Below are 27,378 nucleotides of genomic sequence, written 5' to 3'. Positions count from 1 at the left end.
GGAATGAATTTATGTTTGCGTTTCCTTGATAGTCCTCCATCAGACTTCTCTTCTGCTTCTGCAGTTGTGTACAACTATTTTATCACTCCCAGGTTCAGTGTTACTTTAGCTGTTAATTGAACAGAAAGGAAATATTTAACTAAAGAAAGCAAATCATGTAATGAATACACACACACACACACACACACACACACACACACACACACACACACACACACACACACACACACACACAAATGAAAAATTACAAACCAAAGAGGGAAAAATACATTTGGTGACAAAGGTGACTGCTACTTAGTGATTTGAATTTCGCTACATTCTATGATCAGAAACCAGAATTGATAATGTTTGTAATTCAGGATAATTTTATTGACCTGTTTTTTTTAAAAAAAAAAAAAAAAGAAAAGAAAAAGGAAAAAGAAAAAAAAGTCCTGGAGCTCTACCTATGGTTCTTTTGGAAGGAAAGGTGATGGGATGCTGTATCTGTGGTAATGCTGTGCACCCTTCCTACTTAGTGGTTCCCGTTTTGTTTGAACGCTGATACTGAGATTTTGAATATTGCCTTGCCTTGTAAGGAAGCATTTGAAAAGGAGATGGGCCTTCTGAACGGAATTTAAATATTCTGTACTTCAAACACTTGAGTCTTACTGTACCGAAAAAATGTATGCTTAAGTGCCACTAATGTGTTTGATCAGTCTTTTATTTAGCCTGAGTTAAGTAGTTGCAACAAGTGACAAATGAAAAATACATTAAGATGTTAGGGGTGTTTCTGAACTGTTGAAGATTTTTCTGTTTGCTAGAAGTATTCTAATCTTCAAAGCGATGCACAACTGGCTTAAATGACTTGGAGCAACTGGATGGATGGATATGGGAAGGAATCTCTCCCTTGGCACAACGGTAATGAAGGGACTGTCCTGGGGAATCTGTATAATTTAGCCTGTGTGAAAGACTTAAGACCACTAGAACACATGTTCAAACGGGGAGGAAGGGAATGTTTTAGATGAAACATAGCATACAAATGAGTGGGGAACAACTGGGCAGGTGTAACATGTACTGTCTAATGTAGAAATTCCTTTCACCTCAAGTCTGAGTGCCTTTCATATAGGATATCAGGAAGGGAGAAGTTAAACAAAAATAAAAACTGAAGGAAAGAAGGGCAAAGGCACACCCTAAACTTTTGTATTGCTGCTGCCTGGCTAATTACTGTTGATACTAGAAACAGTAATTCACAGCTAGTTTATGTTTTAACATCTTGATTTAAATTTTTTTGGTAATATAGTCTAGTTTTGCTCGATTTTGGCAGATGCATCAAGCTTATTCTGAAAGCCACTTGTTTTCCATTGTCATGGTGGAGTCCTTCTGGTTTCCTGTGTATTTAGTTGGCAAAATAAGCATTTTGTTATAAGCTTGGCTATTTGTTGCCCTTAAAATTAATGTACATATGCATCATCTTTTTGTTTAATGACAACACACTGTTAGGCAATGCAGATACCTGCTATTCTTTGGAATCTTTTTATCATATGGAATTCAAATCCAAATGCAGACAAACTAATAAGTTCACCTGGCTAGACAAAGAACACTTGAGCTTTTGTGATCACTGCTATAGTTTGTTATTGTGGTTTGCTGTCCTTGAGAGCCTAGAGACAATCTGTGTGTAAGAATATACTGTATGCAGCAGAGAAACAGCAGTCTGGAAGAATCTGGCACCCTTTTGCCCTGTACCATTAAGCTGCAATGCAAAAGTTCCAGGTGCCACTTCTTTACTATTCATTTGCTCAGTGAATATACTTTTGAAAACTGCATATGTTAGTGTTGCTTTTGTGTATGCGAAGAAACAGTATGAATTAGGGTGTTGCTTTGTGGTTTGTAAAGTTTTCCTGTCGTACACTTAAAAGTAAGCATTTGGTGCCTATTCCCTATTATTGTTAAATAGGCACAGAATGTAGAGATAAGGTGTATTTTTCTAGAGTAAACCTCACAAAGGTCTGGTAATCCAACCTTATCTTGTTTTTTCTGTATTTTGTTTGGAAATACTATCTGATCAGATTCCTGGCTTACCTCTAGTTTTTCTCTTTCTCCTTTTTATTATTATTTTTAAGCTAACCTTTTTTCTAAAACTCCCCAGTCAGTATTTACTCTAACTCTGTCATCTCTTTAGAAAACACCTCTCGAGGCATGTTGAGGTAAATAATTATTTTAAATAAACTTTTTGACTTCTGGAATTGCTCCAGTGATGCCTTAGGGAGTATCTGCTCATGGGATGAAAATGGCTGCATGTTCACTGCAGAAGAGAAGCTTGCCCGTGACTCTGAAGGAATTAATTCCTGCAGACCCCGCAGTGGGCAACGCAAGCTCTGACACTGGCCTGGCAACACACGTTCTCCTCAGCTCTAACCATGTTTCTGGGACATTGTTTGTCCAGGCCCCTGCGTCTGTGGAAGCTGTTTCAGTTCACCAGAGGGGAGAAGGGGAGGGTGATCTGGGGATGAGGTGATCTGGTACCAATATTCTTCCTGCTTTTTATTGCTTTATTCCCCTTTTATTCCCCTTTTATTGCTTTATTTCTCTTCATACCTTTCTTGCCATTTTCTGTTTCCTGCATTTGAATTTCAGCTGCTCCTTTCTTGTTCATAAGATGAGTGTACTTTGTGATCTTGGGAGAAGACCTAAAATTGTTAATGGTATGTGTTATACAAAGCCATTTAAACATCCAGCTAAAGATAAGATATTCCCCATGCAAACATGTAAAGTCATCTCACTTGCTACAGCATCAGCATGCTTCCTGCTGCCTATTTGGTTTCTCCTTGCTTGTAGTGTTGTGGACTCATTCATTTATTTGTTGGTCTTTTTTTCATTGTCGTTGTTGTTGATTTACTTTAGAAAGGCCACAGTGGCACCTCTCAGTAGTGGGGAGAAAGTAAAAGACACTTTTGCACCTTGACCTTGAGCTGCAATGGATGTGTGTATTTAGAAAGGACCTTGACAAAAATAGGGAAGAAAAGAATAAACCCTGATACAAAAGGTTAACTTTGGCTGTGAGTGACTGCTCGTGTTCAAACATGGCCTCTGAGCAAAAAGGATTTTGTGCATTCTTTAAGTCTTTAATCTTAACATACAAAACAGTATGTTTTCTAAAGCAAGCTGTTTGCTCGCTCTAAGTTATGATTATCTCATTTGCAATGTTATCAAGAGAGACAAACTGAAGGAGATAGTGGAGTTTAACTGTAAGTGCAGAGCAGGAAGAAATTATGGTGAATTTCCAGAAGCAAGGCTGGCATGTAAGAGAACTAAGAATGTTTAACCAGGATATTAAAAGGTAACGATGCAATGGAATGGTGACATGAGGTAGGTAAAAGTTTGTGTAAACACAGAGATAAAGTTTTGAGGATCTTCAATAGCTTAGGAAGTAGTATTTCAGTTCAGGTTTTATTGACTTGGATTTGCTATTTCATATTCTAAAAGTTACTGGGGGAAAAAAAAGTAGGAGCAAGGTAAAGAGGATTTTAGTTATAAAACTGTACTCAACAGTTATAAAACTGACTCCAAAAGTCCAACTTTGTGAGACTTTGTGAGGTCTTAAAAAGTTCCTGTGAACTACCTGAACTTAATCCAAAACCTTGAACATATCCCACACCCAGTGAACCACTGGCAGTTGTCTACCACTTTGGGCTAGTAGTTATTTACAGCTCCAACAGGCACAATCAGAACTGGCAGCAATGGTTAGGTTTCAGTCTTCTAGGTGGGAGACTTGAGTTCATGCCCTGAGGCAGCAGATGTACTAAACATGGAGTTATTTGCTATTTAATGCTGAATTGACCACTGAAACCATTTATAAATTTTAGAATTTAAATTAAGCTTAGCATAGGATAACATGTTAACATAAAACTTTAATCGCTATTGTAACAAATGTCTTGTTCACATAACCTGTAAACAGTTTCCCACAGGTCAGCAGTTATGCAACTTTAATTGCCCTTTTTGGTCAAATAAATACCTAATAATATGATTTGGCACTTATCATTAAGGATAAGAGCTTTACTTGTCAGTATTTGGGGTTTTTTTTGCCTATAACAATGGCCGTGAAATCATATGTCACTTTAAAAATCAGCATTTTATTACCAAATTTAATTTAAAACATTTAACAAAATTGCAACAACATACCTTCTCAATTTAGTTATTTAATCTCCTAATCCTAACTTAAATCCATGTTTTAAAGAACTGTGTGATTTCAGTCATAATTTAAATTAACTTGAAATGTAGAGTGATGCTGTGGAATTGCTTCAGATGTTCTTCGGATAATGCTAGTTAGCTGCAGGAGACCTTCAAATTATAAGAGTATTTACTGATCATAAGGCTTGAAAACTTTTTGGCAGTACAAAGAAAACTGAATTGAGCCCTCAGCATTAGAGGGAGTGAAGAGCTGCTGGGTCTACGGAAAGTAGCTGGCTTTAATCTGAGGTGGTGGGTAAAATACAGAAGTTTGTCTAAAAGCTGTAGAGAAAAAGAATGTGTTGAATAATATTTTGTTTATCTAAAAGGCCACATAACATACTGGATGTGAAAATTGTATTTCTGAGAGCACCCCTCATAATAATCTCTTCCCAGGCAAGGAAAGAGAGGGAGATCTTAGAAACCTTAGGTTTGCACACTATTAAATATGTAAACTTCACTGTCCCTGTGTTATAGATGCAGAAATGGGGTATAGAGCGGTTAAATGGCCTAACTGCTCTGCTTGGGGGCATGGCCAGTTCTCCTCAGAGGGCTGTAGGAGATGCACAATACCAAGGGGCTATTTCAGCATATTTGTTTTTTATTGAAGCATGGGGTTTTTCATGGTTTATAGCTCTTGATGGAAATTATTAACAAAGAACTTTGAAGTGACTAGGCCAAAGGAGGCAGCCAAATGTCACGCTGAGCTGGGCAGCAGGTGCCAGGCATGGGTTGCGGGGCATGGCAGGTGCTTTTTTTTAGGAAAGCAAATGAATTATATAAAGTTTCAGCTCCACCTGTACTAGGGTGTGGAGTCACCTTGCACCATAACCTGTCTTCACCTGCCTACAACAGGAAAAAATCTTTGGGGTCATTTCTGAGAACAGACTGTAGGTGCAGCACGGAAAAAAAATAAAGTCCCAGTTTCTAACAAAGGCGGGTCGTTAGAAAGCTGCCTGGGAGCCCGCTCTGCAAACCCGCTCGGCCTGCTTCACACAGGGCCCCCCGGGCCGGCGCCCTGTCGCTGCCCGCGCTCCTCGGCGCCCTGCGCTGCGGCGACCGTTATACCCCGCGCGCGGGAGGGGCCGCGGCGACCGTTATACCCCGCGCGCGGGAGGGGCCGCGGCGACCGTTATACCCCGCGCGCCGGAGGGGCCGCGGCGACCGTTATACCCCGCGCGCCGGAGGGGCCCTGCCCCGCTCCCGCCCAGCCGCTTCTCCTCAGAGCGCCGCGGGGGCTGCGCGCGCGCGCGCGCGCCCGGCGAGGGCACCGCGGCCGGCGCCGCCGCCCGGCCCCTCCTCACGGCAAGGGTCTCCCGCGCCTTCCGCCGTCCCCGGGGCGCCGCCGGCGGGAGGAGGCAGGCGCGGGGCTCGGTGCCCGCGGCGGCGCTCGGTGCCCGCGGTGCGGCGCGGCGCGGCGCCGCCCCCTCAGAGCCCCCGGCCGTAGAGGGCCCTGTGGCGCAGGTGCACCTCGAGGCACTGGATGGCCGCCTCGTCCACGAGAGGGTCGAACTTGTTGGCCAAGAGATGGTGCTGCTGGAGCATCCAGCGCAGGTCCCCGGCGCCATAGATGCAGACGGCGCGCTGGTGCAGGCCGGTGCAGGGCGGGTAGGGCGCGCCCTTGCTGGTGTCGCCCTCCAGGTACTGCCACTTGACCAGGCGGGCCATGGCGTTCATGTCCGAGAGCTCGAACTTGCTGTTGTGCGGCACAGCCCCCGGCACGCCAGGCATGCGGTTGAGGGTGGCCCAGACGTGCTCGTCGGGGCTGTAGGTGTCCTTGGCCCACTCAAGGAACTGCTGCACCGTGGGGCTCTCGAAGACGTGCTCCACGAAGGCCCGCGCGGCCACGAGGTATGCGTTGCCCGTGAACATGGGGGAGCCGTGCGGCGGCGGCTGTTTCTTTGTAGCTGTCCGGAAGATGAACTGCGTCACTTCGTGGTGGTACCGCCAGCGCTCCTGCTTGAGAGCCGAGGGCCTCTCGGACTCGATGCTGTTCCGCCCCTGCAGCACCTTCAGAGTGCGGACGATCTCAGCGTTGGTCTTGATGGGGAAGTCGGTGCCGCAGGTGTTGAGGAGGTAGCGCCAGGGCACAGGGCTCTGGAGCAGGTCCTGCATGCAGTTCAGGTCAGCCTGCAGCCGGGACCAGGAGGCATAGACCACGTTCTCCAGGCGGCTGGCCACAAAGACGTTGGGGAAGCAGGCGGCGATGGCTCGCACGGCCTCCTGGAAGGTGGCCGGCGACTTGCTGTCGATGTGGATGCAGTAGAGGTTCTGGGGGGCGTAGATGGACCGCAGGAGCCGCTCGAACATCTCGATCTTGTCGTGGATGACCATGGAGTAGGCGATGGGGAACTCGGCCTCCTCCTGGCTCAGCGGGAACTCGATGAACCGCCGCGTCGCCTTGAAGCGGCTGCAGTCCTTCGTCATGTTCAGGTACTCCTCGGGCGCCAGGGGGACCTTTCTGTTGGCCACCTCCAGCCTGCTGAGGGCAGCCTCCTGGATGGCGGTCGCGTCCCCGCGGACGATCCCCGAGCAGTTGATCTTGCCGTCGGCGGCGAGCGTGAGCGCCCGGTAGAGGCGGTCGCGGCAGTGGGGGTGGGCGTCGGCGCCCGGGCGGGCGTCGCGGCAGGGCCCGGCGGCGCCGCGCAGCGCCACGGCGGCGGCCAGCAGCAGGGAGCCCAGCAGCAGCAGCGCGCAGCGGCGACGCGCCGCCGGCGACGGCTTCCTGACGCGCCGCTGCATGGCCCGCGCCGGCGGCCCCGGCCGCGCGCTGCGCCACGTGCAGCCTGGGCTCCGCGCGGGTCGCGGCCAGGAGCTGCCCGGCGGCCAGGAGCTGCCCGCTCCGCGGTGCCTTCCCCGGCTGTGCCCGCCCGCGCCTTGTGCAAAGAGTAACCTGCCGGTACGCGCGCTTCTGGGGAAGCGGTGAAATCGTGGCAGGGCGACCTCAGCCTAACCACAGATGATTAATAAAAGGAAGTCTCCTCCCTCTCCGTGGCGTGACTGCATTTGGTTTGATCAATACGGTAGGTTCTCCTATATCTTGGTGTCTTGAAAAAAAAATATTTCATCTTACTCCTGTCCAGTGTGGAAACGAGTAGGAAAATTCCTTTAAAACGCAACTGTGCGCAACACACTTTTAAAAGAGACTTTACTAGCTGACTTTGGCATCCGAACTGCTTTTTTCCTGTGCTCAGAACATGTCATCTTACAGGTCAAAGCAATGACAACAATAACACTGTTGTCTTGAAGCCCAGGCTGCAACAGGCTTTCTACTGGTCTGGAGCATTTGGAGCCTTAGTCGAGGACTATTGCAAAAGGGTGTTGGATAACTGGCCGAGGTGGAACCTCCACTTCTAACATGGGAGCAGCGGGTGAAAGCAGAGGCCATAGTTTATACATAAGTTGCCGCAAAGTGTCCACTTAAAGGATTTAGTGAGAGGATTTCCTTGGAGAGTATCAGGACCTCCTATAGGACCTGCATGCACCTCCTGGCTAAGTGAAAGCAATTTATCAATTATTAGAAGAAAGGGGATACCTGTCAATGACTAAAATACACCTTGTGTTCTGATGAACAAAACAATACTCCTTGGGTTTTGCCATCATCTTGAACAATAAAGTAGGTAGCTTTATTTAACAGCAGTGTTTCGTACCTCGTTTGTAAAGCAGTGCTAATGTCCATAGTTTCAATGGTTAATGTCCATCTCCATTTTAACAAAGGTGGAACTTTGTTAAATTGGAAACTTTGTGTAAGGCTACTTTAAAAAATAAGCTCATAGTTAAAATTTCACATTCATAACGGAAAGGAGAAAGGCACAGGTTCTCTAAGATACATACAGAGGTGTATTTTTTGATTTTTCTTTGGCTGCAGATGTATCAAAGAATCAAACACACAGAACTTGCAGCTGGACTGAGAACAATTGATTTCAGTGCAGTTCACTGCACTGCAGTCTCACTGCATGGGTTCTCCGAATGAACAGTAGTTTTTCCCTAATTTCAAAACTGATACTGTTGGTTGAGTTATTAGCTATATGCAGTTCAGTAGATAATTGTCTCATACGTCTGAGGTCCAGAAATTCTAATGGGCGTTACGGAAGGCAATGATATGATACGCGTAATATTTCCCTTATGCACTGCTCTGAGTTTTCCTGTGCTAAGTACCAAAGTGAACAGGCTTGGGAGGAACATGGGGATAAGATTTGGGAAATGTAATGAAGATCCTAGATGTTCAAGTTACTTTCTTGTGTCAAGGAAGAAATATGGCCTGTTATATGTGTACCTTGCTCCTGAAATTTGTAAGCTATTTTAGGCTTGCAGTAGACTTCATCTAGAGAATTCGGAAGTGTCAGAAGAAAGGTACTTTTGAAGAACATTTTGGAATAGGACAAAAATATTCCTTTCAGTGCAGTTTCTGCACTTCCAAGTGGTTCTTCTCCAGATCACCTCTGCTAGACTGTATCCTTGCCGTGTTATATGGAGGGATGGCAAGTTCTTATAAGCTTGGGCTTTTTGTTTGTTTGTTTCCTAAAATAAGTATCTTTGATTGATCCTCTACTCTGATTACAGTATGCAAATATCCCCTTCTTTCTTACAGCTATTGCTTGTGGACTAGGAAAACAAGAACATATTGTACATATTGTATAGCATTGTGAATGATCTTTTCTACTTTAAGATTCTAGTTGCACTGTATGCGTTATGCCCTGTAACAGTGTGGTAGGTGGAAGAAATCCTCAAATTCTTAATCCCAGAGGAAATGCTAAGAAAGTGGTGACTCCACATGAGAGCCCTTAAATGGTCTTTCATAGTTAATTCCTGTTATGTGCATTTTTATACAATTTTTCAAAAATTATGGTGACGTGGTTCAGAAACACTGTAGAAAGTAATGTCTGAACAAACTTTTCCTTTAAATGTGATTATTGCTGATCAGGTTGCATGCGAACAGAATGGGATTCCCCTCTGAAATATCTGTAGCCCACGATGAACTTATCAGGTAAGAAAAGGATGCAGGACCACGTGGAAAACTGAGTTCCTTTTGCTGTGTGTAAGCTGATAGGCTACTGTGTTAAAAAATACTGCAGTCAGTTAACACTTGACGGGATAGATGGTCATCTGAGTGTGTAGTTTTGCCTTGCTTGGCACTTGGTTCCTTTCTGTGTCTGTGCACTCCATGCAAGGAGCCTGCAAAAAATGTAGGACTAGTTCCTTTTCTAATGCCTGATTTTTCCCTCAGCAGACTACATCCTCTCCTAGCCAGCCTAGTCAGTCTTTGGTAGCGCTAATGTGCTGTGTGAATGATGTAACTTGCCTGTAGCAAACTTTTTTTGCCTAGCTGCATGCCAAGGATATTGGAATCTACTTTTTGAAAGAAATGTCAGATCTTTTGGCAGCCCCGTCATTTAGAAATTGCTAGTTCTCAGTGCTTATCTCATATTCAGCAAAGCTTCCTCGTGAGGTACCTTATGAAGAACCATGAGAGCAACTCAAGGCTCTCTTAAGTAGCTGAGGGATTGCTTTCCTCAGCAGCCCATTTTAACTGAAGTAAATTAAGCATTTCTACTCCAGCTATTGTTAAAATGGCAGTGTGCCATTAAAACCTAAAGATAAATTCCTCAGAAAATAGTTTGTCTTGGCCTATCTTGAGGAAGGTTACACTAATTAGAGGTATTTTTCAGGAATTTGAAAAGAAACTGTAACTCTTTAATCACATTTCTACATGAAAAACTGAACAGTTCTTTTTTAAGGGTCAAGAATTGGTAAATCTAACCTGAGACTTGGAATACGTATTTTCAATGTTCTCAGGCATACTCTTAAAGGCGACAGTGTATTTGGTCTCTGAACAGTGCCAAAGGCTAAAACACAGTCTGTGAAGTGACAGCTGATTGCTGCAGTGTTTCATTTCATACTGGACAGTGACAGGCCATATGAATGCACTGATACAGAACAGGCTGTAGGAGTAACATACCGTAAATGCTGTTATTACCCATTGGCAAATATCAGACATATGGAAAATTATCTTTGAACAAGTTATCTTTGTTGATAAATTTATCTAGCCGTAAATGTTTTTTCAAGGAAAGCCTGATACTGAGTAAGGAAAAAATGATTTTGGATTAATCTGTCAACATTCTGTGAATTTAGTCACAAGTGCATGGATATGAAAATTTTTTGAACAGGGGGAAATTATCTGCAGGTTTCTCAGCTTATGCAGCAGGAAGTAGATGATCTCAAATGTCACTCAGGTAACTTTATAAGGTGCTGCACCCCTTCTGTATGACAAGAACTACTGCCCTGCCTCTGGTCTGCTCTGTGCTGTGTCATTCTGCCCTCAGTTTTGGTAGCTTACTAGCAACAGAGCAGTGCTTCCAGGGATTACATATGTACTCAGATTCAGATTTAAATCCTGTTAGTCTTCATGGTTAGTACAATCAGAAAAAGAAAAGAAAAAAGAAGTATGTGCTTGTTTGCTGATGGTCCCACACCTGGTGAAGCAGCTGGTAGAAATGTAGATTGTGGTAACAAGCCTCATGGTATCTACAGGTTCACCTGCATACAGTTAATCTGTAGAAGGAATGGGGTTTTCCCTGGGAAAGCAGCATCAATAAAGAGGGAAAACCTGGCTTGGAGGAGTCAGCCTGAAGTGATGGTTGCTAAAACGTGTAAGGAAAGGATTTTTATATTTAGACATAGTATCAGTCTCTTTAGTATGACTGATGTAGAAGTAATGAATTTTGTTAATTTAATCAAGCAGTAATTTGAAGCTAAGCTTGTAAACAGTAACAAATTCTTGCATATTATACTCTATTTCTTATGTGGGTCGAAGATTATGTTTTTATCTTCCTGGTCATAAGTGGCTGGATAGTATTCTTTTTTAAAAGTTAGAATCTGTACATTCTGTTATAGACTAGTCTGTAGAGAGTTCTGAAGGACCCCAATTTAAGCTAAAACATCTCTTCTAAGTTATCAGGGCATTGTTGTCTTTCTGATTCTGCTGTTTTAATATTCTATATCCTTTCTGTTTTCAGAAGAGAAACTTATTTCCTGATGATTAATTTAGAGGCATAATATGTGTTATGGTGGGCTTCTGTATGATGGACAACTGCTTTTAGGCGTTGCTAGCTCATGGTTAACTTGTGTGCTCTGTGAGAGTTTCATGTCAACAGGAGGAATTTGATATTCATGGCACAAAGATGGTCATTTAGCTTTCATGGGTGATTGCTATCGATACAAAACACAAAAACCAAACAGCGAAGTTAAACAGAAGACAGTACCTGCATGAGCCAGAACTGTGGGCAGAAAGCAACTTAAAAATGTTTACAGTATCAGTAAGATGAAATACTGAATAATTGTTTCAGTGAGTTTATTCTTCTAACATATGGGCTGGAGATACTTTTTTTTCTACTTCTTTTTTTTTTTTCTTTTTTTGGTGTCTTGCCTGAATGGGAGGCAGTACAGGTGTTCCTTCATTGAAAGTACCAATCCTTCGCAGTATCACTCTTCTAGCCTGAAAGGAGTGGGCACATGGCTGGTTTCCACTTCCTTTTACGTTGTGCTGTGTCTCATAGAGCAGCTTATTGAGTGTAGCTCACTGAGACAAAGAGAAGTCTTGTTTGCTGTCCCCTCTATGTATGTCCCTCTCTCCCCCTCCCCCCTTTTTTTCCCTCCACTTGAGATACTTCTGATGGAGTCTTGCTTACTGATCCCTAGGCTCTTCAAACTCTGAAACGTCTAACAGAGGGGTTCAAAGTTACTCTTAGATACTTGCAGAAAGCCTGTTAAGACTTTCTGAAATTACTTACTTGGTCAGAATTTATCCCTTTGTCAGTTATTCACAATCTTGAAGTCCTGCAAGCTAGAGAAATCAAGGATTCCTGAACCAGTATTGTGCATGGAGTGTGCTCTGTTGCTGAGGCAAATTCAGTGCCTCCTATGAAGGAAGTCTAACCCCCCCCCCCACCCCCCTTTTTCAGGAGAGTTCAGTGCTTCTGGTTATTTTGCTCTTGTAAAACTAGCAATGGACTGGACTGGAGAACAGATATGTGATTGAAAGAAAAGAAAACACCAGCCTCCGAAGTTTTTGCTTTGTACACATATATCACTTTTTGGTTTGGGCGGTTCTGTTCTCAGCAGTGGAAGATGGTCAGGGTCTTCATTCTGCAGAAATGTGCGACTGATGTCTGCATAGGAGTGGTAGGAGTGGACTGTTAGCATTTATGGCTTTCCTGGAGCACAGAAAGCTGAATTAGTCATTGTAAGTGAAGGTGTGGTAAGGGATGCCAGGACATCAGCTTTGTGTATCTGAGTAGCAGTCTAGCTGCCATATGTCTCTCAAAAGCCCTAGTAAAAAGATATTATATTTTATACTTAGTCCTTCCTGTATATGTTATAGCCAGCGCTAGATTCTTGAAGCATATGGAATAGTAGTCTTCAGTATATAGTTCCATGTTTTAAAATAGTTCCTTGAATGATATTCTGCAAGGTTTTTGTAATCTTAATTTAGTTTCCTCCTTGATCCTAGAACCTTTGTTCATAAATTGATCTTTTTTTTGTTTTGTTTTGCTAATGGCTTTTTGGGAGGAAAATGACTGATAAGGATGTGACTGATACAATTGCACACAGAAGTGTGTGTATCTTTTTTCCTTCTTTTCTTGTTTTTTGTCTTCCCCTTCTACATATTTGTATAGGGAGGCTGATGGTTCTAGTCTTGTTGGTGCCCACTGGAATGTTTTATTGTTATAAGTTATGATACAGTTATAACTTACAATATAGTTCATGTGTCAGATACACACAGATGATTATCTAGGCTTATAGATAACCTGTAAACTAAAAGTGGAGAACTGGCTTGCTCGTTCTCTCCAAAGTTGGTTATGTGAGAAACACTTACCTGCATAAAGCCTAAAAGCTTATTTTGCAGGCCCACCTAAAAAATACTTACAGCTGGCTCTAGTCTTGCTATAACTTTTGGTTAAGCATTAATGTATCGTTAAACAAAATTAATGATACTCCCACTGACTGCGAGTTAAGCAAAATTGTTCCTAAATGTACTCTACGCATAATTTGCGGTTCTTAAGTACATGCCTTCTATTAAAATACAGTAGTAATTGTATTGTAATGCATTGCATTCCCCTTTCGTCATGTGCCTTCACGTAAGGGAATTGTCCTATTTACTTTGTGTGAAGTAGAAATGGACATTTCCATATTTTCTGAAAGAACTGTTCTTTTTGGTTTTTATCAATACTTCCTTTGAACTGTGATAAGAAACTGGATTTCTATCCTCTCAACTGTTCAGACTTTTTTTTTTTTTTTTTTTTTTTTTTTTTTTTTACCTCATTGCATTGGTATTGTGATATTTATCTCCAAAATCATAGAATCAGGTTTACCTCCATGGCCTTATAGTTTTAGAGTTACTGCCATATACTTGGAAAACAGTATGATAACCTTGTCATCAGATATCATCAGAGAGCAAAAGTTCAGTATTCTTTTTATACAGAACGTTTGGCACATATTGCTTTTTTTTTATGAGTGGGGAAAAAAATGAAAAAAGAAGTCTTGAGGTTTCAAAATAAATATAATAAATATATACTGAAAACTGTAATTACAGACCTTAGCTTGGGTTTTCTTCCATTTAACTTCCACTGAATTATGTGGCTAAGTACTCTACAGGTTCACCTGACTATTCACTAGGTACAAAAACTATATCCTCTGTAGCATCACCTTTGTTGTTTTGATAACTAGAGATGAAGTCAATCTTTAAAAATTTACACCCAATAATTTTCTCAAAGTTTTGCTTCATTGCAGTTTTGTGGCAAGTGGCATGAAAGCAGTATATGCAGTAGCTCTGAGTCCACCACTACAGGGATGTGAGGCAGGAAGAACATGAAAGAGAAGCACAAACTATTTTTTTTTTTTTTAAAGGCTATAGCATGTATAGCAGTTTGTCCTTTTTTTTTAAACTGTACTGAGCGCTGCTGCTGCTAATCACCTTACAATTACAGGCTCAGTGCTCTGCTATTTCTGGACCTCTGTGGACATCCTACTAAAAGGGAATGATTTCAGCATTCATCCAAGGCAAAATAGCTGGGATGCAAGGCATAACAGTAGGTATGGCTTTGAAGAAAGTTTAAGCAAACAACCTTAGTCAGCATGTAGGCAGCAAAATATTATTCACTGCTTAATGTTATATACAAAAGATGAATTCTACTGATAAGGTATAACTAGTTTTCTCAATCATGTGTTGTATATTACAGCAAAATAGGGGGATAAGTCACTACTCACCTTATGTAGATTGTTGAAGAGACAGGCAAATTGTGGGAAGGGGCTGATAAAGGTGTAAAAGTCCTTTAAACCACTCTTAAAACTGGTACTGTTTCTTACTGCAGTGTCCAGCACTGGAAACTCGATGGTGTCCTGCAGAGAATAAATAACCTGATTTTTCTTGAAGGATGTAACACAAAGAAAACACAGTGATACTGGGGATAATAAATACATTAGCTCATGGCTCATTGTTTCTAGAAAAGGATTGCTTCATTCAGCATGAGAAATAAAAACAAAATGGCAAACAAAACTACTTTGGGCAGAAAAGAAGGGCATTCAGGGCCAGAGGAGTAAAGAATCAGGAAGAATGAAATTAACTTTTTTCCATTTGTTATAATGGAGAAGTCAAATGATAACAACTAACTAACTAACAGAGATAAAGGAGCTCCTGAAATAGACTTACTGAAAGAGTCTGTCTGAATAAAAAATAACCATACAAGTATGTTAGCCTTTTTTCTTGGTTCTTGTTGGCAGCTTTCTAAAGAGTATTTTGAACTTTAAGGGTTTCTCTTCTGTGGTAGAACTGCATTAATTTATTGATGATCTGTGTAGTTTGTTTTAGTCATAACTAAGTGTCTGCCACCATGATATCAAAGTACAGAGCGAGGGTTAATATGCTGGTTGTGCACAAGGTTTCTGTGTAACATAATTTGTTTCCTTCATGTCTCAGTGGCTGCCCAGAAATGAATCTGAATGTGGTTAGAGCTACAGTTAATCTGATTGCCTTTGAATGTCCCACAGCTGGGTAAGAAACTCTGGTCAGGGACTTTGTCTAATTGATGAATGTCATTGTGTTCTTCTAGGCTTAGTGAGTTAGGTTGGTTTTCTTTGAATGTGTGCCACATTCATATAGGGCACTTCTTACATTCATACTCATAAAATGAAGTCTAGGCAAACCCACAGGGGGAAGGTGATTGTTAATCTAGAACAGTTGTCATAGGCTACTAAACTCCATCTAAGTTTCCTGCAGTGTGCTGTCCTTGTTCTGGCTGCTATTCTGTGAAGAACCCCAAGTATTTCATGTTACCTTGATCACCCCTGCCTCCTCCCCTATGTGTGCTGCTACACAGCAGCTAATAAATATAAAGCTTCTCTGTAGGAGAAAAAAGAGGTGGCGGGGGAGTATTTTACTATTTTTTCCCCTTATTACAGCTGATATACTTGTTTCTTAGAGCTCTCATTCCTCCTTTGAAAATCTCTTACATGCTTTGCCTGCTTGCTTCTTCTCATGCAAAGCTAGAAGAGAAGTCGGCTGCAGGGATTTCCATGCCTGCAAAAAATTCTTATGATTCCTACTGGTTATTATTTCATTCCCTCCACATCCATAGTGTCTCTCAGTAGTACTTCTGTATCTATGGATATTGTTCCACACTGCTGTGAACTAACAGAAGGTAGGGTATCCTAAGATAAATTTTCTGTATGGTAGGTAAGCAACTGAGGTCTAGAGCTACTAAGGTATTTGAGCATCCCACTTAAAAATAGTGGGAAGTTAAGTGCCTGAATATGCTGGATCTGGATTGTGGAACTCTTCTGTACAAGTAATCAGGCAGACAGCAATTTCATGTCTCTTCTGGCATCTATTATCTGTCAGTATCCTCTGTGCTGTCTTTTGCTCTTTCAGAAGGAACCCAAGGAGTTATTTGGGAGTGCTTGGCAGCTATTAATATTCCAGTCTTTCAAAGATGGCTAAAGAATGTGTTTGTCAGTGCTTGCAGGTGAGTACACTGGTGATATCTTTATGTGAAAATTTTATGGTCATGCTAGATGTCAGTATTTCATGACTCATAAATCAAAGAATAGAATATTTTTATTTTGTAGGTTTTTTTTTTTTTTTTTTTAACTTCTGGCATATATTTGTGTTCGTAAGAAAATGCTTTTCTTCATGGCAATAGATTTTGGCAATTGATTTAGGTCAATAGGCAGTACTGTATGAGTAGTGAACCACAGGCTTATGAGAAGCATCTTAATTGCAGATTCAAGGGGAGGAGCAGAGGAGTTCATTCTCTAAAAGAGATGATACTGGCATGCCCCTGTCTTCATGTTATTTTCTGTCCTAAACTTGAAAGAAGCCCGTTTCTGTGTTCAGCAGCAATGTTGTTACAGAGAGACCTGCATGCAAGACAGAGTGGCAATAAATCCGAGCCTCTGTAGAAAAGACTTGGGGTTTCACTACAATCCTGAATTGAAGGTCTTAAGTTACTGAGGTCTATGAACCTGAGCTCTTCTTCACTGAAGACTTGCAGGAGAGGAGGCAGTTTGCTTTTTGCTTTAAATGGGGCAAAATTCAGTGGCTTATGCCTGAACCTCTTAAGTTCTAGCTTGCTCAGTCATAAATTAGCTTATAAATGCACAGCGTCTCAACTCCTCCTGTTGAAATAGTCCATATAAATGAAAGAGAGGATTGACCAGCTATCTCTGCTGTTTTTAGATGATTTAAATATTTTCTAATGTCAGCAATGAACAGTATTTCCAGGTCACTTCACCCATCTATTTCAGACAATTGTGCTGTTGTCACGACACAGTCCAGAGATAAAGTGATTAGTTGCTACTCATGACAAGTCATGCTAAAGAGCCAAAGTCTTTGAGGTTATGGAATAAAAATATATATTTCAACAATTACTAGCAATTCTAGTTGCTAGGCAGCTTGCAGAAGAGTGAAGTGGTACTGTAAAATGTGTTTTCAATTAAAAATCAATTCACATCAGTTAACACTGACTGGCTACCTAATGAACACCTTAGTCATAATTGAAATGACACTTTATGGGCTGTTTCGGAAGAGCTACTGAAATAGTCACTTAAACCCAACCCCTCTCCCCTTCTTTTTCTTAAGAGATTGCAATTGAAGATCTGAGGCATACATATTGAAGTTTAGAAAGAGAATCATTTTGAAAGAAGCACCTAAGAGATAAGAATGTGTGGGGAAATGTGCCTTTCACCAATCATAGAAAAATTTTGGGGCAGTTAAGGCTGTCTTGAGCCAAAGTCTTAAGTTTGTCATGTTGGTGTTTTTTTTTTTTTTTTTTTTTTTTTTTTTTTTTTTTTTTTTTGCTGTGATTGGATTTACCAAACAAACTACTCCACTTTGCAAGGGTATGTTTTAGCAAACAATAGATCACATGTTGAAACAATGTGTTCTCTAAGGGTATGAATGTTCCTTTATTCCAGGAAGGTTATGGTTTATGATCTTCTAGACACAGCTTTGAAAATAATATAGCAAAAAGGCCTACAGTGTTCTGCATTTAAAATGGTGGGATCCTAGCACTATTGTATAAGTGCTGACTAATGCTATGACATGATGCCTTTTGCCATGCTGCTGCAAGACAGAGCTGCTAAAGTACTGGTAGTGTTGTCCATCTGCTGCTGACACACAGTGTGAAGCACTGTAAAAGTAGTGCTAAGGATGGGGAGAGATGGAGGGTATCTGCTGTAAACAGCTTGTTTTTATGCACCTTCTTGTGTGGTTTCTTTTAAGGGTGTAAGTGTAATTGAAACCCTAAGTCTGATTAGTGAAACACTCACAGTTTTACTGCAGAGACTTGACAGGCATATTTCTGTTTACTAGCATAGATATTGAGTACACAGCAGGAGCCTAGATCAGTAAATGTGTTGTCTGTGACTGTGTTCATCTGAATAAAGATACACATCTCAGACTGATCTCCCTATCGAAGGCAAGGAAAAATCTTTCCTACAAAGAAGGATATGAAGTATGGTCTTAGTATCTGGGTAGTTCTGCCATTTTATAATCTTTTTCTTCCTGGAGTGTGTTGCGAATATACTTGGTAACAGGAACTAAAATGATGCAATTGTTACCATCTGTCAGAGCACGAGAAATGTCTTTGTTTGTTTGTTTGTTTTTTGAACTTTTAAAAAAAGTTTTAGCTAAATGTGTGGAAGGCTTTTTTTTGTGACCAAATGGAGTGACCAAATGTAACATTTGTAACAAATGTAACAAGCAGATGCTTGCCAGAGCCTGGGATAAAGGTGCAACAAAACAGAAAACAGACTGGAAGAATCTCTAAAAAGATTTTGTGTGCCTGAATGATCAGGTTTTAGGTGGAATATGAATTATGGCACATGTTTCTAGGCTTTAAGGAGTTGCACATGTTTTTGGTATCTGTGTGTTCTCACCCCAAATTGGCAGGTCACAGTGGTGCACTTTTTCCTTTGTGATTGCCATATTTATACTGTTATAAGAATTGTGGATGTTGGGAGTGTGAGGGAATGGACCAGAGAAGGTAGCCAGTATTGTGTGCTGTCCCTGAATAGCATCTCCTATTGCTAAGGATGATGTGTTAGATCGACCATTGGTCTGACCCAGACAGGCATTCTTATGTTCTTAAATGTCAGTAGATAGCATTCGTGAGTAAATGTAGCTTTAGGACACAGCAAAGCTTGGAAATTGAGGAATGGAAGGCAGTTCTTACCTTGTTTTGTCAATCATAGTATGTTGCTATCTCTGAAAGGCAGGAACTTGGGGTAGTGCTCACATACACACCCCTACTGGTTGCTCAAACTAGACACTGATGTCTGATTAGAAGTCTCAGGGATTTGGCCTTTGCAGAGTTCTTCAGCTCCAGAAAGATTTGTCCAGCACAGAGCCCCTTTCCTGGGAAATAGGTAGCAAATGTTTTCCATGGCAAGACAGAATTGGTCCCAGACGTGTGTTACAGATCCTGTTCTTGTGAGGGAAATTCTCTTAAGGTAGAATTTGCACTAGAAAAATCTTCCTCTAACACGTTTAAAATACAGTGATTCTTTCATATGTCCCTTGCATAAGGGGAAAAAACCTCCATGGCAGTGGGAGTGGTGTCTCGGAATACAAGTCTAGCTAGCCCAGTTTCTTGTCTGCATCATTAAGAAGTGCATAAGAAAGAGTATAAGACGTGCATATAGTGATTCTTTTGTGGTGTGCTTTCCTAGTCTTCAGTTATGGGAGTTCTGGAGGTGGAGGTGGTATTCCTTTGTTTAATAGTACAAGACGGATTTTTCTTCAAATAATTCGGTTAGCTGAGTTTTTATGTGTGGTTTTTTTTTTTTTTTTTTTTTTTTTAAATTGAACACTTATTTGGTACATGGCTGAGTTTCACAGCTGAGCTACATGTTATGGAAAACTGTGTTTTCTTAGTTTTGAATTTGTCACCTGCTAGTTACACTTGAGAACCCTCTGTGTTTGCTTAGGAAGGGACAGTGATCGGTCTCTAGTCAAGCAGTAATCAGGAGAACTTGCAACTGGGACTGTAGAAGAACATCAGAAGAATACAGGCAGCATGCAGCAACTGGACTTTTGAGAAGAGAATTCAGCTTAGACACACAATGAGTTTGGAGTACTCTGACAGTTCTCTGGTCTTGCCCAGTTCCCTCTTCACGCAGTTTCTGTGAGTAATGTTGATTTCAACAGTGTTTACTTGTGTTGTGCAACTATAGGTATGTAAGGAGGAGGAAGCAAATCCTGCTTTCTTTTGTTTAAACACTGAGCTGAGTCTTCATGGTTGTGATACAGTCCAATAAAATAATGCCTCTGAAAGGAGTTCTAAAGGAAAAAATGAGTAACTCATTACTGGCCCCTTACAGCAAGAAGACTATTTTTTGCTGACATGCATTATGCTCCCTTCCTGAGATATCCCTTTCTGAGATAAACTGCATCACTAGTATTCTACCACTGGATTTGATAAGTGCCTCTTCACGTGCAGTAAATATGTATTCACTAAAAAAGCTTATGTCGTGAAGGAATGACCTGCAGAAAACCCTGAAGTAACCTGTGTATGTCTTCAGGTATACTTGATGTACAAGAAGATTGCAGTTGAAGAGGTGAAGGGTAATGACCATTATGACTATGCAAAGTAGCAGAAAAATAAAAATTATGCGTTTGGCTGTTTCTCAGATGGTGTTTCAGTGGAAAAATTTGAGCGTGTTGCATCAATTCAACTTTTACTATAGCAGACACCAATATGTTATGTTCTTGAGACATCTGTGGTCAGTTATGACTTTTTTTTTTTAACCTTGCATTTTAAATCGCATTTTTAGCTCAATTTTCTTGGAGAAATTGGATGTTAGAGAAAGCTGATGGAGTGCAAGAAAAGAAATGGAAGTGCCAAGCAGTTCTAGTGTGTGAGCAGTATCTTTGAATGTTTCGGAGTCAGATCAGGCTCTTATACAAGTTCAGAAATGTATGATATCTTGTCAGAAATCAAACAGTAAAAATGTTTGAGTACAGCTTTCAAAAAAAGATTGACCATGGCTTATACCTCTTTTGAGTAATACAAGAGTTCTTGTTTCATGGGATCAAGATGACAGCAAAAGATAGTCAGGAACACTACAAGTTCATGCTAATGTGTGTATATTGTCTACAGGTATAGCAAACCAGACCGAATTACAAGCAGATTGATAATCCCATTGATGATGAATATGCCTTCTGGTGGGTTCAGTGCTGAAGAAAACAGCACTAAATTGTAACTACCTTACAAGCGCTGAAATTATCACTAAAATCTTTCTTTACTGACTTTCAGTATTAAAAGAGGTTGGATAGGGTGGCATGTTTGTGTCCATGCACGCACAGGAAAGATTGAAGATTCAGAGCTGGGAGAACAGGAGACTTGCCCTTTCCTACCAGATTTCTCTTATGGTTGTGCTATTCCTAGCACAAAATGCTATTTCCTCTTATGACATACAGTCTCTATAGGAAGAGTGCACAAGCCAATTTATATTGGCATGGGTAGTCGTTGTTCCACTATGTCAAAATCTATTTGAAAAACAAAGGGATCAATTTTCGGCTGTAAATCCAAACAAGGATAATGTGTCTTGCAAGATCCTGCTGAACAATAGGGGCTTTGATAACTCAGTCAGTCTGATGGTCAATTCAGAGAATGATATGACAATTTTAGCAACTCAGTAAGTGTCTGTTATCTGCAAGAGAAAAGATGTATAGGCCTGCATGCTCTCTTCTTTCATTTCTGGTTTCTCATTAACAACTGCAGACATGAGGTTTTTGTTCAGATTTTAGTGACTTTTGCCTTTTGAAGGAACTGCAAATTATAGCACATCGGGAATACAGCACTGGAATTTAGGGATTACAACGTATTTTCTTCCACTAGCTACTGGTGAATCATGCAATTATAGGAAAGCCCTGGATTTCATAGTGGAGAGAAGAAATTGCACTGAATATTTGATGAGGCGTTCTCGCACAGAAGCATATGGGTGAGGTAGAATAGGGCCAAATGCACCACACCTGTGTATGTTCTCTGTCAGTGAGCATCTAAAAGCTCATTTTGTCTGGGTAGTCATGTTGGACTTTGCACAAATGCACTGATTCAGCTCAAACTTCTTGGGGCTGAACACTAATCTGACTATTTCTGGTATAGTCAGCTGTTTTCATATTGATGAGAAAAGCTTCAAAATTCTTATGTTGTGCACATCCAGAAATTAAGATGTGGAGAGATACCATTTATAGAGAAATGATATGACAGGAAAGAAACATAGTTGTATGTGGAAAGATGACCAGATATTACTTATCTATTATTTCTGTTACAGGTCTGGTGAGCTGCATGTCAGATTAGGAAAATGAGTTGTTCAGTTTTTTTGTTTTTTTTCAAGCAAAGTACTGTAAATGCTAAATATAGTCAGGAATCTACAGATTTCAGGGTAAGACTTGAGCAGGAGATTTTCTTCTTGAGGATCATAGCAAGAAGTCCTTTACTTTTTATTTTCTTCCCCTTCATAAAGGGATCAGTGTAAATTGCTTGTCCAAATGTTTAGCTTCCAGTTGTATTTTGAGGTTCCATTAATGAATTGTGATTAATCAGGGATTATCTATGTCATCAGTTTTGTTTGCTACTGAATTTTTGCATGTGTCTAAGGCTGCAGATGTGGTCAAAACCACTTTTAGATGGAAAGCCAGGTTATAAACATAGCTATAAATAAATACCTACAAAGTATATTTGTCCCCCCGTACAACTGTTTCTTGTTTCTCTAGCATTCTTATTGCAAGGTGAATAAAGCTGAGGAGAGGATATAAATCTTGTTTGCATTTCCTTTCAACTTCAGGAGCCATGGAAAAACTGGCAGAGTTCCAATGTCAGTGAATATCTCAGCAGCCCCCTACTCTAAGTGCTTTACTGGCTTTATCATCGAACTACTTCTGTTTGCCAGCTGAATTAGGGAATCTGACAAATCCAATGCATATTGCAGGGTCTGCCTCTTAATGTTAATCCTACTGTTAACTCATATTTTTAATGAAGTTAACTGAAGTTAATTTACAGCTCAGGGAGCTGGCTACCTTCCCTCGACTAGCCCTGTTCCTCAACTGTAGGTGAAGAGTTCAACTGTAGTTGAAAACTTTTTTTTTTTTATTGTTTCCTAGTAGATGATTCAAATAATAAGCAAGAGGCGTTCTGTTAATTGCTAATTCTGAACTTCAGTTAAATATTATGCACAATATAGAAATTACTTACTATAGAGATAATATGCCTCTTTCAAACAGTGCCGGGTATAATAGCCAGTAATATAACACTTGGTCATGGTGGAAAAAGCTGTGTGTCTGTTTAGTTAATACAAATGTAGCCTGTTTCCCTCCCCCCTCCCCCCATGTTCTGTTGTAGCTTGTAAAGGGTATCCAATATGCTATTGATGGCATGAGTGAAAAAGTATTGTAAGAGGTAACTCTCATCCATAGTCAGCAAGTCGTACTGTGTCTCTCAGTGGATATTTGAACAAACTAGACACCGCCTATACCAATGAAGATAGGTACAGCATAATGCCTGCTACCTTTTGGTATTCTGTGTGTATCCTTGAATTTTCCCCCTCGGCTAGGTAGGACTTTGCTTTCTGTGTACACTCCCTCTCAGTTCTTTAGGAGGAAAAAATAAATAATTCCTGATTATAATAATCACAAAGACTGGTACTGCTAGCTAGACAGAATAACTTTCTCTCAAAACTCTTCTCAAACTCTACAGGTTCTGGATGAATTTATTTGCCTTGTGCAGTACTGTTTTGGGGAAAAATAAATAAATAAACCTAAGGAGATAATTTGTGTGTGTTCAAAGTAAAAGTTATAATTACCTGTATACAGCTGGCTCTCTAGTGTCCCTAAATCTACTTGATTGTTACTGTTAACAGCATCCCCTAGTTGGAGAATACACTGCTTTTGATGTAATTTTTTCAAGCAAAGCCAAGTGTATTTTCTGTTTCGCAGATTTCTGATTCATTCTATGAAATGAGTAGACAGAGCTAATTAGTTTTTGTCACTTTGCAGAATCATAAATTGCTGCAGATGGCTTCACCTCCATCTCAGAGGAAGTGATTTGTTCTGAGCTAGGGAGGTGGTTTTCTGGCATGCCTTGCAGTACTTCATGACGAAGATATTGAAGGTGGCGCTTTGTTGTACTATAGTATGTTCTTTAGCTCTCTGAGAGGGGATGACGTAAGTGATGTGACTGTATTTGTGTTAGCCGTAAGTAACGCTGTTTTTTTTTTTTTTTTTTCTGCAGGGTGATTTAAATTTAGGCTTGGCTTGGCAAAATCCCCAGGTTGGCAAATCCTCCAGTGTAAACGTGATTTTGCTATCATAAAAGTGTATGACTGTATCAGCTCTACTTATGATACTTAAGAAGGTAGCATAATAGTTCATTTCAGGATAAGTTGCCTCTCAGTACAGGGGTTAGCCCAAAGCTCTTCTGATTTAGTGATATGCATGCTCACGCTCTCTCTCTCTCTTATTTACATATATATATATATGTGTATATATATATATGTATGTATATATGTGTATATATATATATGTATATGTATATATGTATGTATATGTATAAAAAAATAAGTAAAGTGACATAGGCCACTCAGTATGCTGGCAAAGGCCTTGCATTATAGATGTGCCCTCCTTTAATATTAGTATTTTTTCTGAACATCCTTAAATGAGATTCTTTTCTATTTAAATACCTAATTCCTAACAAATCCTGTGGTACCTTTCTGATGTTGCTAGTTCTGTTTCCCTTTGATAATCTGATAGAGTTACAGACTTGATAATTGTTTTTTAAAAACAGTAAATGGATTCAGAGTAATGAAAGGCATTTGCTTAACACCATCTGTGTCCTAAGAGTGCCCTTTCCTATAAGGAAAGTCACAAGCCTGATTCTCCTGCATTCCATGCCGGCACCCTGACAATATTTTTCACCAAAGTTGTGCTGAGTTTAGTCTCCTAAGGCCCTAGTCTCCTAGGCCCTGTCATCTGCTGGAGGAATTCCAGCCCAGGATGTGTCCAGAGTGGGAAGAGCCTTTTCATTTATCTTTGGTTTTCAGGTCCTGTGTATCAATGTATTTGACACAGTCTCATTTCTCTTTCAAGCTAGCATTCTTCTTCCTGGTTGTGTGTTCTGTAGGGATTTCTCATAGTTCCTGCAGCAGTTCCTAGTCTATTTTATAGGCGTATATATTACTTGGCAATTTTTTCTTTTATGTTATTGTGAAGGGTAGTTATGGCTGGGTGGAGGTTTCCTCCCTGTGAAATGAAGGTGTGTGCTTTCTGTGCGTTATCTCACATACCTTATTAATTAAATAATCAAAGTTTGACGTCTACTAGCTGAAAGAAAATTTACCTTGTCCACATGACTTACTTCTAATATTGGCTACCCAACATTTTACTTTCCTTTTTCTTGTAGGCTTAAACGCACTTTACTTATGACTTTGGTTATAATCTGTTTACTGATGATCATAGAAAGTGTATTTTGGAATAACATACACTGCATGCTTCTAGTTCTGCCGGATGTGAGCATAGTAAGCTTAGAATTTCCTAGCCTTGTTCCTCCAACACTGGCAAAATCTTTTGGTCTTATTTAGCTGTTTACTTAAGTTAATTTGTAATAAATGATTCCTGGAAGTCTTGATGAAATATTTAGAGAGAATTATTAAAATAAAAATCCAGCCACATGACCACCAGGATGGGCACAATTAATGAATAAGAAATGTAAGCTGCAGGGTAATATATATGACCCACAAGACTTTCATCAAAACCCAAAGCTTCAAAAGATGAAAAAGTAGGCCGTAGAAGATGATGTAGGGGCACAGCAGAAGCATGTCCTGAGTAACTGAGTCTGATCCCCTGCAGTAGCAGGTAAGAACCTTCTGAAAGTCATCACAGCTCACTGTAAAACTAAACAAGATATGCCTGTTCGAGGTACTATAGGCCAAGGGAGAGTTAATGCCAAAGCTCAGCCTTCTGTATGTGCCTGTCAAAGCTCTACTAAAATCATCAGTGCTAGAATATGTCATAACTTTTAAATGTATTTATCCTTCCAGCATCCCCTTGAGGCTGCTGTACTGACAGGTCTATCACTTTACTTCCAGATGAGAACTGAGGTGCAATGGGGTTAAGAGATTTGTTATAGGGTGTGCCAGGTTGGTCTGTCTAGCAGAAGAGAGAGTGCTGAATTTGGGTTTCCCAGGTCCAAGAATATCATTCTGGGTGTCCTGATCTGCAGTGATCAGTCACTTTCCTCTTCCTGTAGCTCCCACTCAGAAATTTCGTTGCTGTTTACTTTTCCCTCAGGCAAGCAACTGTTGTTCTCTCCTGTTTAAAAGAAATGTCAAAGAAGGGAAGTGAACTATTATGTCTAAATGAACTAGCCTATTCTGAGAAATATAAATTATACAGGATAAGTTTGCTTCCTGCATCTCCAGTTGTGTGTTGTCCCTAGTTGTTGCCAAGTGAGAGTTTTGTTGGGGAATGGAGCACTGCAGATTTGCGAATTACTTATGTGTTTGCACCATCTAGTGGCGTTTTTAAAAAAAAAAAAAACCCATTGTTCAATCATATAATAATGTATAGATAGATAGTATATTTAACTTTTTCTTTCAAATTTCAATTGCCTGTATAATTAAGAGCAAGTAGCTTTGTTGGGGGAACACAAAAGCATCATCTTTTCCCTAAGGAAGTCTGATGTTATGTTCCTCCTTAATGCCCATTATGCCTCTATTGCAGGTGATGTAACTTTGTTTTATCTTTGCATGAAAGACACTCTCCTGTGTGCAGAAAAGTTGGCTTTTCAGGGAAGTAAAAGAAAATTATTTTGTTGTAAAACAAAAATAGTTTATGCATGAAATACTATTCACTCTTATTTCAAATGGTGAGGCATTTTCTTTAAAAGTATGACTTTCAAGAGAAGCTGGATTAGTGTTCCTGAAAAGCAAGAATATCCACTGGATAGGGCAGTGCAAGTGGCATTGTATATTTTTCCGTGTAACACTGCTGATGTGCTTTCCATCTGCTCTGGAGAGATTCCAGTGAAAAGTCAGCCATGAGCAATAAATATATTGTTTAGCTCCTACCACTCAAGGAATCAACTTGGAAATCATGAGCCTTTAAGAAAGAACAAGACTGAATTTCCTTTATTCTCTCTAGCTTTTCAGCCTGTAGGGCGCGCTTGTTCCATGTTTTCCAGCTTCTCTCAGGATGCTGGGGAGTGGCAAACTTTTCTTTAAAAGTGAATGCTAAGATTCCAGCAGCAGAGGCTTTAAGAAAAACACTAAAAATAGTGAGACTCATGATAAAATTGCAAGAGCAGGAAATCTTGTCCCCAAGAGAGGAGTGGGGAGGAATCTCAATTTGTGTGCATTGGTTACTTGCCTTCTCTAGTTAGATGACTTCTTTCAAGGTGCTGCTTTTTTCATTGCTTAAGTAATTCTAAAAACTATTCACAAGCCAACTTTTTGGCTGAATGCTATTAGATGGTGTTTAACCATTACAATAATTTGCTATTTGTATTTTATTATTGCAGATCTAACATTCAGTTTACTGAATTCAGTTAGTTACTAACATTCAGTTTACTTATTTACTGCATGGCTTTGTTTTAGTAGCTAAGAGTGATGCTGTTTGCATGT

At 40.5% G+C, this 27,378-nt stretch overlaps 2 protein-coding genes across 3 annotated transcripts in view; one reads left to right on the top strand and one right to left on the bottom strand.

The window, feature by feature from the left end:
* Positions 1-682: 682 nt before the first annotated feature.
* Positions 683-7,158, bottom strand: GCNT3 (glucosaminyl (N-acetyl) transferase 3, mucin type). Its single transcript, XM_064517494.1, has one exon. The coding sequence runs from the start codon at positions 6,946-6,948 to the stop codon at positions 5,635-5,637; it is 1,314 nt and encodes a 437-aa protein (XP_064373564.1). The 5' UTR covers positions 6,949-7,158; the 3' UTR covers positions 683-5,634.
* OTUD7A (OTU deubiquitinase 7A) overlaps positions 7,092-27,378 on the top strand; it is a 221,468-nt gene continuing 201,181 nt past the window's right edge. Inside the window, exon 1 of one of the 2 annotated variants that reach the window (XM_026113458.2) lies at positions 7,092-7,229. The gene's annotated coding sequence lies outside the window, so the exon portion shown is untranslated. Of the gene's footprint in view, positions 7,230-16,154; positions 16,227-27,378 lie in introns of those variants that run through there. The other variant, XM_026113457.2, reaches the window with a different exon arrangement.

The sequence above is a fragment of the Dromaius novaehollandiae genome, chromosome 10 (genome assembly GCF_036370855.1).
Source record: "Dromaius novaehollandiae isolate bDroNov1 chromosome 10, bDroNov1.hap1, whole genome shotgun sequence".
Taxonomy (NCBI): Eukaryota; Metazoa; Chordata; class Aves; order Casuariiformes; family Dromaiidae; genus Dromaius; species Dromaius novaehollandiae.
This window is presented reverse-complemented; position numbering and strand designations above follow the sequence as displayed.